The sequence below is a fragment of the Hyaena hyaena genome, unplaced genomic scaffold (assembly GCF_003009895.1).
Source record: "Hyaena hyaena isolate Hyena2069 unplaced genomic scaffold, ASM300989v1 scaffold_858, whole genome shotgun sequence".
Taxonomy (NCBI): Eukaryota; Metazoa; Chordata; class Mammalia; order Carnivora; family Hyaenidae; genus Hyaena; species Hyaena hyaena.
Genome location: NW_024081484.1, coordinates 480,842 through 499,379, shown reverse-complemented (window position 1 = coordinate 499,379; position 18,538 = coordinate 480,842). Strand labels below are relative to the sequence as shown.

At 38.2% G+C, this 18,538-nt stretch overlaps 1 protein-coding gene across 8 annotated transcripts in view; it reads right to left on the bottom strand.

Moving 5' to 3' along the window:
• The window catches only part of CROT (carnitine O-octanoyltransferase), a 49,464-nt gene that overhangs the window by 2,953 nt on the left and 27,973 nt on the right, over positions 1-18,538 (bottom strand). For 5 of the 8 annotated variants that reach the window (XM_039219973.1, XM_039219976.1, XM_039219972.1 and 2 more), the window contains 8 exons: positions 15,298-15,399; positions 9,361-9,444; positions 9,175-9,282; positions 8,819-8,949; positions 3,391-3,514; positions 1,294-1,372; positions 1,113-1,206; positions 650-769 (listed from right to left, as the gene is read on the bottom strand). In XM_039219973.1, the coding sequence (XP_039075904.1) occupies positions 650-769; positions 1,113-1,206; positions 1,294-1,372; positions 3,391-3,514; positions 8,819-8,949; positions 9,175-9,282; positions 9,361-9,444; positions 15,298-15,399 (842 nt within the window). Of the gene's footprint in view, positions 1-649; positions 770-1,112; positions 1,207-1,293; positions 1,373-3,390; positions 3,515-8,818; positions 8,950-9,174; positions 9,299-9,360; positions 9,445-15,297; positions 15,400-18,538 lie in introns of those variants that run through there. The other 3 variants (XM_039219978.1, XM_039219977.1, XM_039219980.1) reach the window with 3 other exon arrangements.

Below are 18,538 nucleotides of genomic sequence, written 5' to 3'. Positions count from 1 at the left end.
TCTTATTCACATAGTGCGAAATGTGGCCAAATGATTGTTTACAAATCCCTTCAAGCTCTCAGAGATCTCTGAAATGGCCAGACTATACGGATGAGGACCTTCTAAGCCATTCTACCAATTTCACATTACCTTATTCTCCACCTACTAGGTTTTAGTAATTTTTTTTCCTCACTCTTTCCACAAACATAAGTCAAGCTTCATCTGAAATTGCATCTGAATTGGTAAAACATTTTTTTTTTATATAAATTAATTTACCTAGTCTCTTACCTTGGTCACGTTAGTACTATTATGACACATGAACCACCACATATTTATAGGCAATTGCCTTTTATCTGTTTTATTACCATAAAACACCTTGCCTAGAATATGTTAACATGTGTACTGAGATTTAAGGATGACGACAGTATGTCACTGAGTCAACCTTAACTGGTATTCTGCAGAAAACACCTAAGGGACTGATATGACTAGTGTCCCAAAAGCAGGTCAGAGAAACAAACACATATTAAATGCCCAAGTGATAAAAATAATTACCTACGTAGCAAGTGACAGAGGACAGCAGTAAGAATCACTGTGCAAGAAAGATATTCAAAAGACAGAAAGATAGCTTTCCTACCCTATAGCACAGTAAGAATGAGAAGAGCAGTCTCACCTGTCATCTCTGATATGGTAGAAAAATCCATAGCCATTGTGTACCATGGGAACCACCAGTCCCAGAATTCTCCAATACCCAACCAGACTTGTTGAGAGAACAAAGTTTCCACCTCCTCCACTGTATGGCATAAAGAGACGATATTTTACTAGGCTTATAGGAACTTACATGACTTCAGAAAAGCTTTTGAGGGGTGCCTGGGAGGCTCAGTCTGTTAGACGTCCGACTTTGGGTCAGGCTATGGTCTCATGGTTTGGGAGGTTGAGCCCTGAGTCGGGCTCTCTGCTGACACCTGAGAGCCAGGAGCCTACTTCAGATTCTGTGTCTACCCTTCTCTCTCTGCCCCTCACCTGCTCGCACTCTGTCTCTCAAAAATGAATACATGTAAATTAAAAGACAAGAAAAGCTTTTAACCTTCAGAAAAAAGGAACTGATTAAGTTATTAAACACTACATTATATTACCTTTTGGAGAAAAGTGGGTCTGTAAAGAGTTCTGGAACAGGAAGACCTTCCTCTTTTGCTATGAGTAAAAGACCTAAAAGATGACGGTCAAATCCTGCAATGAAACCGCAAGTATTAAGCTAGAAAAAATTTTTCAACATGAGAGAATTTTTTTAAGTCTGAGTAATTCCAATATAAATACCTTTTCCAGCTGAACAATCTTTCATCATTTTATCATGTTTTGCAAAAGCTTGTAACATCTTCCGCTGTCGCTCAAGAAGCTGTGTGAAAAATCAAGACATATTTCCATAAGCTGTACAGAAACAACAACAACAACAAAAACCTGAGCTCAATCTAGTTAGGATTTGGGTAATTTGAGAGAGAAAAGACTTCTAAAAAGACGTATAAACACATGCTTACATAGAATGTCTTTTCTTTCCCCTATGTCCTGCATCCTATTTCTTTCCCAGAAGAGGAAAAACAATAGGAATTTGTGGGCAGCACTGACATGATACTAACAAGTGTAAAGACAGAAGCAAGTAGGATTTCAAAACTAACACACAGTTGTTCAAAATGACAATGAAGCAGTTCTGGAACGCTAAGATAAAGTAACATATGCATACCTAGGTCTATCAAAACTAAAGAAACAAACACAATACCAAAATACCAGTGGAAAGAAACTACTCTGTTGTTTAAATGCTTCAAAAAAAAAAGTATAGGGGTGCCTTAACTTGGTTGGTAGGAGATGGGACTCTTGAACTCGGGGCTGTGAGTTCAAGCCCCACATTGGTACAAAGATTATTTTTTTTAAAGTTTTATTTATTTCTGAGAGAGAGAGAGAGAGACAGTGTGAGCAGGGGAGGGTCAGAGAGAGAGCGAGACAAAGAATCTGAAACAGGCTCCAGGCTCTGAGCTAGCTGTCAGCACAGAGCCCGATGCAGGGCTCGAACCCATGAACTGTGTGATCATGACCTGAGCCGAAGTCGGACACTCAACCGACTGAGCCACCCAGGCGCCCCCAAAGATTACTTTAAAAAATAAAAAAAAAAAGCAAAACATATAAAACAAAACAAAACCATTCTGGTTCTAATACATGAAAACAAGAATCTGTGATTTCAAAAATGTTCAACCACATCAAGAATAGCTTCCTTTTAAGGCACTTTGGGAAAGTCTTCACTTTATAGGTGTTATCCCAAAGACAGATCAATAATAGTAAAAGTCTCATGGTATTGAAGATACTTTGCCAACCAATCAAAACCACAATGAGATTCTACCTCACACTACTCAGAATGGCTAAAATCAACAACTCAGGAAACAGATGTTGGAGAGGATGCAGAGAAAGGGGAATCCTCTTACACTTTTGGTGGGAATGCAAACTTGTGCAGCCACTCTGGAAAACAGGGTGGAGGTTCCTCTAAAAGTTAAAAATAAAACTACCCCAACAACCCAGCAATTGCACTACTAGATATTTATCCAAAGGATACAAAACTACTGATTCAAAGGGGCACATGCACCCCAAAGTTTACAGAAGCACTCCCAACAATAGTCAAAGTATGGAAAGAGCTCACAAGTCCACTGACTGATGAATGGATAAATACATACACGCGCGCGCGCACACACACACACACACACACACACACACACACAGGAATATTATTCAGCCTTCAAAAAGAACAAACTCTCCATTTGTAACAACATGGATGAAACTAGAATGTATTACGCTAAAAAAAAAAATAAGTCAGAGAAAGACATACCATATGATTTCACTCATATATATGGAATTTAAGAAATAAAACAGCAAAACAGCGGAAAAGAAGGAAAAATAAGATAAAATCAGAAATGGAGGCAAACTGTAACAGACTCTTAACTACAGAGAACTGAGGGTTGTAGGAGAGCAGATGGGGGGGAGATGTGCAAAATGGAGGATGGGCATTATGGAGGGCATGTTGTGATGAGCACTGTATGTAAGTGATGAATCACTAAATTCTACTCCTGAAACCAATACTACACTATACATTAACTAATTTGAATTTAAATAAAATCTTGAAAGAGGAAGGAAGGAAGGGAAGTAATTTTGCCTAGAAAGTGACACAAATGGGCTTCTTCTTAGGTCTTTCCTGTTTCATATTCTTCCAAGTATACACTTCATTGGCAAATGAATGAATGCTTCAAAAACCTCAGAAAAAATATCTTGAAGTATTTTACTTACTCAGGAGAACTGAAGCCAAGGGGTTAGTCATTCAAGGGCTAAGGGTCCTTTAAATAAATACTATGAATTTTTTTCTTTTCAAATACTCACACTAGTAGACGGATCCTGCATGGACTGGCACCACCTGAGTGCTTCTATTGTACATGATCGCACAGTCTCTGTGCGGCCATGATAAAAGTATCTGGTCATAGCAGTTTCATAGCAGCTGCCAGGGCTACAAGGAAAAATGAAAATAACAGAACGTGTCATAAGAAAGAAGATGCTCAAATATTATCACAAAGAAAGCTTACCTAATAAAGCTGGCTTTGGTTAGAGACTAAGTTCTACAAGACAGACCTTAGTTGAGACTTTCAATAACAAAGAGACTACTTTCAGTATCAAAGAGCAAAAAAATACTCTAATCAACAGGGCTTGGTATAATATGGTCTGTTTCCAAGGTTTGGCTGCTCCGAGATTATGTACATTGGCGTGTCTGTGGTAGGTGGCCTATAAGATATACCCCCAGTGATTCCTGCCTCCTGTTATTTATGCTCTGGTGTAGCTCCTCAATTTGAGTGTGAGATGGACCTCATGATTTGCTCCTACTAAAAAGAAGAGGACAAAAGTGGTAAGATGTCATTTCTGAAATAAGGTTACAAAGAGATATCAATACTCTCACTTCCTCAATATGACGAACACCAGTTGCCATGCTGGAAGGTGCCCTACAGTGAGGCCCAGGTGGTGAGAAACTGAGGGAGGCCTCTGGAAAACAGCCTGGAAGGAAGGAATACCTGCTAATAATCACATGAGTAAGCCTGGAAGCAGATCCCTTCTGAGGCATACCTTCAGATGAGGAAAGTGCTGAATGACACTCTAACTACAACCTCAGCAGAGTACTACTAGGTATTTACCCACAGAATACAAGAAGTCTAACTCAAAGGGATATATGCACGCCAATGTGTATAGCAGCATTATCTACAAAAGCCAAATTATGGAAAGAGCCCAAACATTCACTGACAGATGAATGGATTAAGGAGATATGGTATATATATACAATGGAATATTACTCAGTCATCAAAAAAATGAAATTGTGCCATTTACAATGATGTGGATGGAGCTTGAATGTATTAAGTGTAATAAGCCAATTAGAGAAAGACAAAAATCATATGATCTTACTCATATGTGGAATTTAAGAAACAAAACCACCAAGCAAAAGGAGGAAAAAAAGAGAGGCAAATCAAGAAAAAAAAAAAACTTAACTATAGAGAACCTACCAGAGGGGAGATTGGTGAGTAGATGGAGATTGAGGAGTGCACTTATTGTGATAAGCTAAGTGATAAGCATTGGTATTGTACAGAAGCTTTGAATCACTAAATTATACACCAGAAACCAGTATTACACTGTGTTAACTGGAATTTAAATAAAAACCTAAAAAAAAAACCACTACAAGAACATACTATAGAACATTATCCCTTTATGAATATAGATGCAAAAATCCTCAAATTACTAGCAAACCAAATTTACCAGCATATGAGAAGGACAATACACCATGCTTAAATGGAATATATCCTAGGAATGTAGGGGTGGTTCAACAAATAAAAATCAATATAATACACATTATTAGAATGAAGTATAAGTCCTACAGTAATTGAGACAGAAAAGTGTTTGACAAAATCTAGCACTCTCCATAAAAACGCTCAATATACTAGGCATAGAAAGAAACTTGCTCAGCATGATCAAGGGCATTTATAAAAAACTTACAGCTAACATCGTACTCAATAATGAAAGACTAAAAACTTTTCATCTCAAAGGAGCAAAAAGATAAGAATGATTCAGCATGGTACTGGGTGTTCTAGCCAGGATAAAAGAAATAAAAGATACCCAAATTGGAAAGAAAAAAGCAAAACTATCTCTATGCACAGATAACATGATCTCTTATTTAGAAAACCCCAAAGAGCCCACAAAAACAGAGGAAAGTTTATTTATTTTTTAATGTTTGTTTATTTTTGAGAGAGAGAGAGAGAAACGCATGCAAGTGAGCGTGAACAGGGAAGGGGCAGAGAGAGGAGGAGTCACAGAATCCAAAGTAGTCTCCACCCTCTGAGCTGTCAGCACAGAGCCTGACATAGAGCTCAAACTCACTAACCATGAGATCATGACGTGAGCCAAAGTAGAATGCTCAACAGACTGAGCCACCCAGGCACCCCTGGCCAAGTTTAAAGATACAAAACTAAAACACAAAAATTAGCTTCATTTCCATACACTAGCAATTAATGATTTGAAAAGAAAATTAAGACAATTCCATTTACAATAGCATCAAAAAGAATAAAATACTCAAGATTAAACTTAACAAAAAGGCAAAAACACTGTACCCTAGAAACTACAAACCACTGCTTGGAGAAATTTTTAAAAACGTAAATAACTAGAAAGGAACCCTGTGTTCATGGACTGACTTATTATCATTAAGGTGACAATACTACCCAAAGCAGTCTACAGATTTAAAACTCCAACATTTCTGCACATATGGAAAAATGAAGTCCATTAATATGGACTTTCAAGAAGAGCCAAGAACAGCCATTACAATCTTGCAAAGAAGAACAAAGGTGAAGGACTCACGTTCAGATTTCAAAACTTATTACAAACCTACCATAATCAAAATAGTATAATATTGATATAAGAAGAGACATACAGACCAATGGAGTAGAACTGAAAACCCAAAATTAAACCCTTACATCTATAATCAATTTATTTTAAACAAGAACATCAAGACCATTCAATTAACAGTCTCTTCAACACATAATGCTGGGAAAACTGGGTATCCACTTGCAAAAGAATGACATTGGAACTTTACCACACACTATGCATAAAAATTAACTCAAAATGCATCAAAGATATCAAAAACTCAAACTATAAAACTCGTAGAAGATAATGTAAGTGGAAAACTCATGATATTGGATTTGGCAACGATTTCTTGAATCTGACAACAAAAGCACAGGCAACAAATGAAATGAAAAAAAAAAGATAAACTGGGCTTCAAAATTTAAAACTTTGTGCATCAAAGGAAACCCAGAGAATGGGAGGAAATATTTCCAAATCACGGATCTGATAAGGATTTCATATCCAGAATAAAGAACTCTTACGATTCAACAACAAAATGACAACCCAATTGAAAAATGTACAAAGGACTGTTACAGTTTGCCAAAGATGATATACAAATGGCTAATTAACATACAAAAAGCTACACAACCTCATTAGTCCAATAGGGAAATACAAATAAAAACCACCATGAGATACTACGTCACAAATAAAAATAATTTTTTAAATGAAAAAAAATAAGTGTTGGCAAGGATGTGGAGCAATTGGAACCCTTGTATATTGCCAGTGGGAATGTAAAATGGTACAGCCATGGTAGAAAATAGTCTGGCAGGTGCTCAAAAAGTAAAAGAGATTTATCACACAACCCAGCAATTCCATTCCTAGGTACAGACTCAAAAGAAATTAAAACAGGGACTCAAAACAGATACTTGTACGTGAATGTGTACAACAGCATTATTCACAAGAGCTAAAACACGGAAACAACCCAAGTGTCCATCAACAGATGAATGGAACAAAATGTGGTATACCCACATAATGAAATACTATTTAGCCATAAAAAAGAATAAAGTTCTGATTGTACAATATGGATGAACCTTGGAAACATTATCCTATGTTAAATAAATCAGATACAAAAAGACAAATATTCTATGATTCCACTTACAGAAAATATGTATAAAAACAGGCAAGTTCATAGAGAACAAAAGTAGATTAAAGATTACCAGGGGCTGAGGCAACAGGAGGAATGATAAATTATTGCTCAATGGGTACAGAATTTCTGTTTGTGGCAATGAAAAAATTCTGCCAACAGACAGTTGTGATGGTTGCATAACATTATGAATGTAAGTAATGCTACTATATCATACACTTAAAAATGGGGCTACAATGGCAAATTTTATTTTATATATATTTCACCACATAAAAAAAGATACAGCAACTGCTTAAGGCAAATAGTAACAGTGTATCGTGAGGCTTATAACATGAAGAAATATAATGTATGACAACAGCAGCACAAAAGATGGGAGAATCAAAACAGAAGTGTTCTTTTTTAAGGTTCTTACATCATACTTCAAATGGAAAATGTTATTTAAAGGTAGACTCTGATAAGTTAAAGATGAACTTTACAAACCCCAGTGCAACTATTAAAAGCAAAACAAAACAGTACATCTGACAATGGAGATAAAATGGAACAATTGAAAAAAAAAATGAGTTCAAAAGAAGATGAAAAAGAACAAAAATCAGATATGATAAAAAGAAACAGCAATATGGTAGACTTAAACCTAACCTTACTGACAATTATATTAAATATAAATGACCTACATATCCCATTTTAAAGACACGTATTTTTGGAGCCCCTGGGTGGCTCAGTTGGCTGAATGTCCCACTCTTGATTTTGGCTCAGGTCATGACCTCCTACTCATGAGATGGAGCTCCATCCACATTGGGCTCTGAGCTGGGTGTGGAGTCTCCTTAAGATTCTCTGTGTCTCTCCCTCTGCCCTTTCCCACGATTGCCTGCAGCATGCTTGTTCAAAAAGAAAAAAGAAAAAAAATAAGAGGACACATATTCTCAGACTGGATTTTTTTTTTTTAATGCTTAGTTTTGAGAGAGAGCGAGAGTGAGTGCGGGTGCATGAGCGTGTGAGTGGGGGAGGGGCAGAGAGAGAGGGAGATAGAGAATCCGAAGCAGGCTCCAGGCTCTGAGCTGTCAGCACAGCGCCTGACGCAGGGCTCAGACTCAAAAGCCAAGAGATCATGACCTGAGCCGAAACCAAGAGCCAGACACTCAGGCGACTGAACCACCCAGGTGTCCCTCGATTTGTTTTTTTAAGTTTTATTTATTTTGAGAGAAGAGAACAGGAGTGGGGAAGGGACAGAGAAAAGAGACAGAATCCCAAGCAGGCTCCACAGTGTCAGCGCATACCCCGATGGAGGGCTTTAACTAACAGTGAGATCATGACTAGAGCCCAAAACCAAAATAGTCAGTCACTTAACTGACTGAGCCACCCCGGTGCCCTTCAGACTGGATTTGTAAAAAGCACAATCAAAGAGCTTCTACTTCTGCTTACAATGTACAAAGTCACAACATACCATTTCTCCAATCCTAAAAATTAGTAAAGACTGGATAATCTATTAAATCATGAACCCATCAGGAAACTGAGGCTACAAGAAAACCACATGATTTAAATTCCAAGGAACAGAAAACCCCTTGTAGAAGAAAGCAGACATCTGATAAGTATTAAGGTTATGAAAAAACAAGACTGTGAAAGAGTCACAGATCAAAACTCCTCATATACTGATAATGGAAGTCCTAGTTAGGACACAGTGCTACTTGGGAGAAAAGTCAGGAAAAACACTGGGGAGTTAGGATGGAATAGCTTATTCCAAGGTACAGATATACCCTTGGGACTTCAAGATTCTGAAAATGGAAAATGAATGGTCCTCACCGTCCATGAAGTCTGTAATAGGCCAGCTGAAGTGCAAGCTGAACAAATGTATCAGGGTGAAGCCTCTTCTTCTTGGTTAGTTTTTTACCAAAAGATGTAAAGGCATATGCCACAATCTGCAGATCAGATGCCTAACAAAAAAAATTATACGGGAAAAGTGAAAAATCACATAAGAATACCCCAAAGATAACCAAATCATCATTTGCATTAATCATTCAATATAAAAAAATAAAGGTATCAAAGCTATTAATTTAAAATGCTTTATGTTGTCATGCTTGGATGGTAGCCAAATTCTTACATATGGTAGTTAAAAGACAAAGCATTAGTTTCTAAGAAAAAAGTTAAAAAAAATCTACCTGCTTGAGATATTGGGCTTCAGCCTGATTAATGTTGTTTAGTATTTTATCATCCACAGTGAAAACGAGCTCCTCTGGAAGTGATATATTTCGTACTTTTTCTGAACCCTGAAAATAGGGAAGACTTAAAAATGTTCAATAAAAAACTATTAGGAAAAAAGGATGAAATATTTTTTTCTAACATACCTTCCATCTTCCTTCATTCTCTAAAATTTTCTCATCAACATAATGGCTGATGTTTACCATAACCATTGCATCAAAAGGAGAATGCTAAAATGAAAATATATAAGATGCTGAATACTTTATGTCAACTTAAAACTTGACCCAATATTTCATTTTCAATTTCTCTGCCCTTCATTTTTAATACAGAATAAGCTGCAAAATTCAAATATGTCTCGCCTAATAAGATATGGCTATTCTACAGCATAATAAATAACTGCTATATTTTATCTGCTGTGAAAGAAAAATTTTAAATTGCCACCACCTAATTAGAGATCCTTAGGTAATGCTATCTATATTGGAAATGAAAGCAAGTGTATGTGTGCAGTGCTTAAGAGCACTGTGCAAAATGCAAATGAAGATGGTGGACTTTCTGAAGGCAAACTGAGCATGGACATAGGCCACTATGTTGAGTGTCAAAAAGCATTAACGATTTGGTGTTTATGTCTACACAAGTGCTCAGATGTGGCTGAAATAATTCTCAATGTTTAGGGAATGCTGGCAAGATGGGCCGAGTTACAGGAGTATTATGTGTTTGACAACTATATTAAGAGAAAAAAACTGCAGCTAGTGAATTTTTCCATCATTTACTGTGGAGGACAAATCTCAAGCCTTCTTTTCTCCACGTCCTTTGACAATTACATCAGATAGTTTTATTTTTCCTCCATGCTACTGCTATCACTTAACATTAAACAGTTACTATTAATAAGTTGAATGTGGCACTACCAGCCTTGGAGACAAAGATGGGAAGCTTAAGATATGAACTGAGCACACTTGGGCCAGTTTCAGAGGGAGTAATTAGGTGTATTAAATATCACCCTAACATTAGAGAGATCTGCTGCCCTCTGTAACAGCCCAGTGGAGCCTAGAAGTACAGAATGAATACTGCTACCAACTAAAGAGCAGCCACAACATGAGGAAAGGCTCTTGAGGAAGGTCAGAACAAGATGCACCAACAACTCATCCCACCCATCAGCAACCCATAACAAGACTCACAGATCATTGACAAGCACGTTTTCTAACTGTATCTTGAAACTTTACAAATAATTTTTTTACAGGTATCACATACTGTTTCATTTGATACAATACTATAAATTTCTAACTATTTTACTGGAGCCAGTAAGAAAAAGCAAGACTTAAGGATAAAAGTCTCTTTGACTTATAATTCTACCTACCCATCTCATAGTAGAAAGCTTAGCATGAATTTTTTAAAAAGTCAGGAACTATGAAAATTTCAAATGCTTTTGTGATGTTTTATTTGCTCATACAGTTTTAACTTTTAAAAAAAAAATTTACGTGGAGACAATATATGTAACATACTGTTTACGAATGAGGGTTTTGATTCTGAGTCTAAACTCGACCATTTCCTAGTTGTGCAACTGTTGAAAACGTATTTAATTTTTTAAGTTATGTGCCTCATCTGTTAGTGGGGATAATAATCATAGAATTAGTGAGAAAAATAATTTTAATAATGCTTATAAAGTACTTACTACAGAACCTGGACCACAGCAATCCTCACTAACTGGTGTTATTATTTAGTAAGTGTTTAGTATATGCTTCCGTATGTGCCCTTCACAAAGCCCTATAACAAAGCCTATATAGAAAAGACAAAATAGTTGATCCCAGGATTTTAAATCCCAAAAGGGAAATGTAATTAACTACTATAATCACAAAAGTATATATTTAGGTACCAATGGAATACAGCAGCGACATGGCTTTGGATATAGAATAGACCAGCTTTTGGAGTACAGAGATGACCTTTGAACAACACTGACCCCTCATGCCATCAAAAATCCATATATAACTTTTCACTACCCAGAACTTAATTACTGTTGACCAGAAGTCTTGCCAATAACATAAACAGTCAATTAACATGTTCTGTGTTAGAAGCATTATATCTATATTCTTAGAATAAATATAAGAGGAAATAAAACGTTAAGAAAAGCCTAAGGATGAGGAAATACATTTACTGTATAGTACATTAGTAGAACAAGGCATCACACATCTCATTCCCACCCAAAGCTAGCAAAGCTACCCAGGAATGCAGGAAACCTCCTTCCAAGCAGAATCCAGGGGAAGGGAGAGAACTTGGGAGAAGGGAGAGCACTGTTACTCTTCTCTCTAGGTTGCTTGCTCCCCCTGCCCCCTGACCCCTCTGCATGGTTCTAACTCAGTTTCTGCTTGTGGGAAGTGCTGGCAAAAGGCTCCCAGTATTATTATTCTCTACCTCAGAAAACTTTCAGCACCTCAGACAGCGCTCCTTCCTGCCCTGAGCTCTGCAGCCCAGGTTCTTGCCTGGTGCTATCCTGCCCCAGATATTCTCCTGGACCCATGGCAACGGTCGGAGGGAGTGCAGATTATTGGTCTGTGGTTCTTGGCCAACTGTGGACAATGAAGGGCCTTGTCACTTCACTGTGAATCCCTCTCCAGAGCCAGGTCCTCTGCTCCTTTCAGTTCAAGACCTCAGTGAACCAAACTTTGCACAGGTAGTGAGGTGAGGACCCAGGAGCGTGGAGGAGGCCTGCTGTTCCAGTCTTCCCAGCATCTCTCCTCTACCTTGCCTTCACTTTTAGTCATTCGGCAACCTCTATCTTATTTTTCAATCACAATATAAAATAAATACTTTAAAAAAATAAATATATACTTAAAAAAAATCCACGTATTTAACTGAACCCACACAGTTGAAACCTATGTTTTTCAAAGGTCAACCGCATACACTTTATTAATGATGTTTTACTAGGTTAAATTAATTGCTTTTTCTGTAATCATCTCAGGTTACAAAGGAAACCTACATGGAATTTTAAAAGCAGATTATCATGGGAAGATAATCAGATCAATTTTATAAATAAGTGGGTATTAATTCACATACATTAAGCATGTCCATACACTTACTACAAGAAAACATCTCATTGGTGCTGAGATATGTATTTATTATGGGACCAATATTTTTCATTTAGAGATTTAAAAAAACTCTTAAAGTTATTTTCATCTTGAATTTGAGCCAATAGCAAGAGTTTAGTGCTATTAATAAAAATCAAAGTAGTGCAAGGTGGTTTTTTTGGAGGGATTTGAGGGCTAAAAGTTGAGAAAGTAAAGTAAAATGAGTTCCTGATGATGAGAATAATTTAATCTTATGGAACAATATAACATCCAGTTTGAACAATATATAATAAAATAAAAATTCTCAGAATGAGAATAGGTATAAACTAGAAAACACTAACTGCTGCACTGGCAGATGAATGAATAAAGGAGATGTGGTATACATATACAATAGAATATTACTCTTCCATAAAAAAAATGAAATCTTGCCATTTGGAACAACATGGATGGAGCTAGAGAGTATCATGCTATGCCAAATAGTCAGAGAAAAGACAAAGACCATATGATTTTACTCACATGTAGAATTTAAGAAACAAACAAACAAAATGATCATAGGGAAAAAAGAGAAGCAAGCCAAGAAATAGACTCTTAACTATGGCGAACAATCTGCTGGTTACCAGAGGGGAGGTAGGTGAGGGGATAGGTGAAATACATGATGGGTATTAAGGAGGGCACTTGAAAGGAGTACCAGGTATTCTATGTAAGTACTCAATCATCACATTGTACATCTGAAACTAATAGTACACTGTATGTTAACTGGAATTTAAGTAAAAACTTGAAGAAAAAAAAAAAAAGAGTAACTGCAAGCTACCCATCCATATATAAATGGTCAATGAAACTATTAAGCCAGGGAAGAGAATACACACAAGAGGGAACAATGAGACGAATATTAAGATCAGAATCAGTATATAGGAAAAAGACTGTTAAGATGGAGGCAGTGTCAGAATATGAATGAAGAGGGTAATTAACTGCACCAGACAAGTCAAAGATAAATAGAGGAAGACACTTGTAAGTAGTAAGTTACTTTACGAAGGACAGTTTCTGGGGAATAGTGAGGATATAAACCAGACTAGGTCAAGAATAAACTAAAGAACTCAAGAAAATGGAAGCAATTAACAAGTATTTTGTCAACAATGAACTCTAAGGAAGAGGACAGACAAGAAATCTTTAAAGTGCCTCATAGCACACTTGCACTCTCATGAGGTACTATAATAAACATCTAGTTTTATTACCTGCTCACCAACCACTTCATCTTCTTCTGAGATTTATTTTTCTGTAGGCAACTACCACACACTCTGTGGTGGTTTGAATGAGAATGATTCTACCCTCTAGGTTTCAAGGTTTAACAGGTGATCCAGTCCACACAAATCAAAGCACCTGATTCCTCAGAATGGGTACTTGTCAGACAAAGGCCAATCACAACCAGTGAGCATTATTCCCAGGACTTTTGATGGAAGCACTGGGGCAGCTGAGGTGGGGTAGGGGAGGGCATTTGGTGTGCTGGCCATTTGCATGGAGAACACTAATCTATGAAGGTAGCTGTGAATGTGAAGACAAGACATTTTGGGTACAGTGACCACATGGGATAGTCTACTTGAAGATGAAGTAAAACACAGGAAGTAGTGCCTACAAATGGAGAGGGGAATTTCTAACAAAAGCATTTGGACATCAGAAGTTGGCCTTACCTAAGTTCAGCTGTACCCCTATGCCAACAAATACCTTCTTAAGCTAATGCCAATATAATTTAGGTTTCTATCACCCAGAACTGAATACTGATTAACACAATTATTGAACCCAGATCAATATAACAGGTCTTTTTAATATTGTATAGTGGCTAAATGCTTCTGGAGGAAGGCCACCAAAAACAATCAATCTACCTCATACTATTTTATAGCATATTACATACTTTATGAAAGGTCTTACAATAAAATTACAAGTGTATACTGCAACTCTGATTTTTTTAATTTTATTAGTTCATAGACTTCTTGAATGGCCATCAGAAAATGGCAAAGTAGAGCTAATAAAGATGATCATAGGAGGGGAGCCTGGGCGGCTCAGTCAGTTAAGTGTCCGGCTTCAGCTCAGGTCATGATCTCACAGTTTGTGGGTTCAAGCCCCACATCGGGCTCTGTGCTGAACACTTGCTCAGAACTGAAGCCTGCTTCGGATTCTGTATCTCCTTCTCTCTCTGCCCCTCCCCCACTCACTCTGTCTCTGTCTCTCAAAAATAAATAAATGCAAAAAAATTTTTTAAAAAAAGATGATCATAGGAGAATAAGAGAAACATTTTTATGAAGAAGGCAAAAAAATGGTAGAAGCACAGACACTTTGATATCTATTGTGTAAATACATGTTCCACAGATCATTTTTTTTTTCCATTTTTTTCCATTTTAGGAAAACAGTTTAAAAATTCTGGGTAAATCTAGAAATACATCTGCATATATCTCTCTGTGCACAGAACATACACATAATGCTATTTCTTTTTAAATTTGTTTTCAATGTTTTTATTATTTTTATTTTTGAGAGAGACAGAGTGTGAGGAGACTAGGGGCAGAGAGAGAGAGGAAGACACAAAATACAAAGCAGACTCCAGGCTCTGAGCTGTCAGTATGGATCCTAACGTGGGGCTTGAACTCACAAATCACGAGATCATGACCTGAGCCGAAGTCTTAACCTACTGAGCCACTCAGGAGCTCCAATGGTGTATCTTTTAAGACAGGTTGTAATTCTCAACCAACAGGTAACAGTGGACTTAAGGAGCTTCAAAATTCTTTAAAATACATAACTACATAAAATACATTCAAATTCCACTTTGCAGATACACATCAAACTAACAGACTTACTACAAATAAAAGTAACTTGTCCTATACTCTGTCTTCACTGGAATTTCTAAGCCTTTTAGTATAATGTCATAGAACTATACAAGTGTTTATTTGACCACAGCACAGCCTAATGACTATAGTTTATTGCCATTAAATTAACCTCAACAATTGAAAGGAAAAATAACTTTAGTAGTTTACTTACATCACAACTACAGCCAAATATTCCATTGGAAAAAGAAACCAAATTATAAGATTTGTCTCCCCAGCGTACTGTTGGATCTCCTACAAGAATCATTGCAGTTACCTAAAACAAATTCAATGTTTTAAAATTAAGGGAATTTTATATTAAGAGGTATATAAGAATTATTGTCTTAAGCATGTGTGTGTACACACACACACACACACACACACACACACACTCCTACTTTTCCTCTTCAGGTAAACCAAATTTAATAAAATAATAATTATACTCAAGAGATCATACCACTTCCAGCCCTGTTTTTAGATATTTCTCAAAATCTCAAGAAATCCTACCACAAAAAGGAGGGCTGGTAAAATACTCACGGGAGTTTACTGAACTTCGAAGGGAAAAGATAAAGCTTTTGCAACTTGAATAATCTAAAAGCTGTGATAAATTTAGTCATCAGAGTCTAGCTACAAGAAAAATATTTCAAGAATTCATATCTCAAAGAGGGGGCAAGATGGCGGAGAAGTAGGGAACTCTGTACATTGCACTCGCCCCTATATCTTACATGGAGAAGGCCTGAAGCCATAGGCACCCTTACAGAATCCAGGAGTTTGGGAGGAAAAGGAGACAGAGTCCCCTGAGAAAACCTTCTAGCGTGAGTGCAAACTGGGGAAGATAAAATCGGGCCGGGACCAGAGACACAGAGGGACGGGGGGGATCCCCCTCTGCGGGGAGTTTAGAGGGGAAAGAGAGTGGCCGAAACTGCCCAAGACACTGTGCCTTGCTGGGGAACAGAAAAACCTCCACTCAGGACACAGAGGGACCCAGATGCCTGCTCCCCAGCAGACCCTAGGCGGGACACACTCATCCCAGGTTATTCCCGGGGAAACTGCTCCCTGCGCGCCAACTTGACGTGGAGAGGATGCGCAGCATCCGCGCCTTTGTGCTTCTGGCTCGGCTCGATGCCTAGAGGGGAGGCGAAGGGTTTAAAACTGGGAGATTTCCCCGCGAGTTCGTGTTTCAAGCGACAAGACACAGAGGGACCCGGTTTTCTGCTCTCCAGGTGACCCTGGGCTGGACGCACTCATCCCAGGCGACCCCCGGATGAAACTGCTCCTAGCTCGCCAGCCCGGCCTGGAGGAGCAGCGGCTTCTGGCTCGATCCCCAGGGGGAAGGCGCGAGGCTTGGGACTGCCCTGACGGGCTTGCCTACCAGTTTGTGTTTCTGGCAATTTCAGTGCGGCACGTGGACCAGGAACTGGAAACCAAAGAGGCCTGGCCTGGGATATAGAGCACGGCCCACCTTGGCTGCGCCCCCGGCACAAGGAGTTTACACACCCAACAAAGTGAGTTGCAGTGCTTGGTTCAAGAAGGGACTGGAGTGCCAGCACTCTTCTCCCCACAACCACCAAGGCAGGACTCCCTCCTGACTCACTGGATCACACCACGCTCCTCCCTGCTAGAGGTCTGCCTTCTTCCCTTCTTCCTTTTTTTTTTTTTTTACCAGAGCACTGCCCTGATAAATTCTGCTCACTGGCTTGCTTAAACAGTCACATTTAATCCATTTTCTAGATGTAAATTCTACACCTACCTTCTCATCTCTTTCTCTCTGGAGTAATCAGACTATATAGTTTCTCTGGATAACACCACTGTCATTTCTTTCTCCTCTTCTCCAACCATATTCCACTCTTTCGCTCTTTGAAAAAAAGCCCTTATTCCTTCTGCCTGTTCATTTCATTTCCAATTATGCCTTATCCCCGCTCTGTCACTTCTCTCTCTATGCTCTTCCACCAGCGCTGCATATACCAGGCTATTTATTTGTAGCTGGGAAATCCGGTTATATGCTTTAAACTGTTCTTTGTCTATTGGGTTTCTTCTTTTTTCCTTTTCTTTTCTTCTTTTTTTCTTATGTATTTTATTTTTTTTATTATTTGCCTTCCCTCCTCCTTCTTTTCTCTTTACTTTCTCATTTTCCTTTTCGGTTTGCATGTTTTTTGGATTTGTCTCTGCATTTGTGCGCCTTTGTTCCCTGTGTGTTTGTCTGTCTGTTTTCTCCCCCAAGGCTACCTCTGAAACAAGCCAAAGTACACATAGTGGAGAGTCGCAAATAACAAAACGAGTAGGAAAGTAAAATAACCAAGGTCTCAACGAGACCAAGAGATATCATTCAAAGAACACTTTCTCAACAGACAGGCCCTGGACAGTCAAAGAGCCTTCTTTGGTACAGCAGCGCTCACAGGTGCAAAGTGCATAACAAGCTTTTAAAACTAACAAGAGATAGAAAGCTAACTGAACTGATGAAACGAAAGAGCTCTCCTCCAAAGAAATTCCAGGAAGAATTGACAGCTAAACAACTGCTCAAAACAGACATAAGCAATATAACTGAACAAGAATTTAGGACAATAATCATAAAATTAATCGTTGGGCTTGAAAAAAGCATGGAGGACATCAGAGAAACTATGGCTACAAACACCATGGAGCTTAAAAAAAAAACACCATGGAGTCATGATGAATTTAAAAATGCAATAAATGAGATACATAATAAACTGGAGGTGTCCAATGCACGGATTGAAGAGGCAGAAAGGAGAATAAGTGATTTAGAAGACACAATTATACAAAAAGAAGAAACAGAGAAAAAAAGAGATAAACTGATCCAGGAACATGAAAGAAGAGTTCGAGAGCTCAGCGATACAATCAAACGGAATAATATCCATATCATAGGAATCCCAGAAGAGGAAGAGAGACAGAAAGGTGCTGAAGGAGTCCTGGAACAAATTATAGCAGAGAATTTCCCCAACCTGGGGAGGGAAGTAGACGTTGAAACTCAAGAGGCATAGAGAACTCCCCTCAGATGTAATTTGAATCGATCTTCTGCACGACATATCATAGTGAAAATGGCACAATATAAGGACAAAGAATTTTGAAAGCAGCTAGGGAGAAAAGGGCCCTAACATACAAAGGGAAACCTATCAGAGTGGTGACAGACCTATCTACTGAAACTTGGCAGGCCAGAAAGGAATGGCAGGAAATCTTCAATGTGATGAACAGAAAAAATTAGCAGCCAAGAATCCTCTATCCAGCAAGCCTGTCATTCAGAATAGAAGGAGAGATAAAAGACTCTCCAAGTAAACAAAATTGAAAGAATTTATCACCACTAAACCAGCTCTACAAGAAACCCTGAGGGGGACTCTCTGAGGGAAATGTTTCAAGGAACGCAAGGTACCAGAGACACCACCACAAGCATGAATCCTACAAAG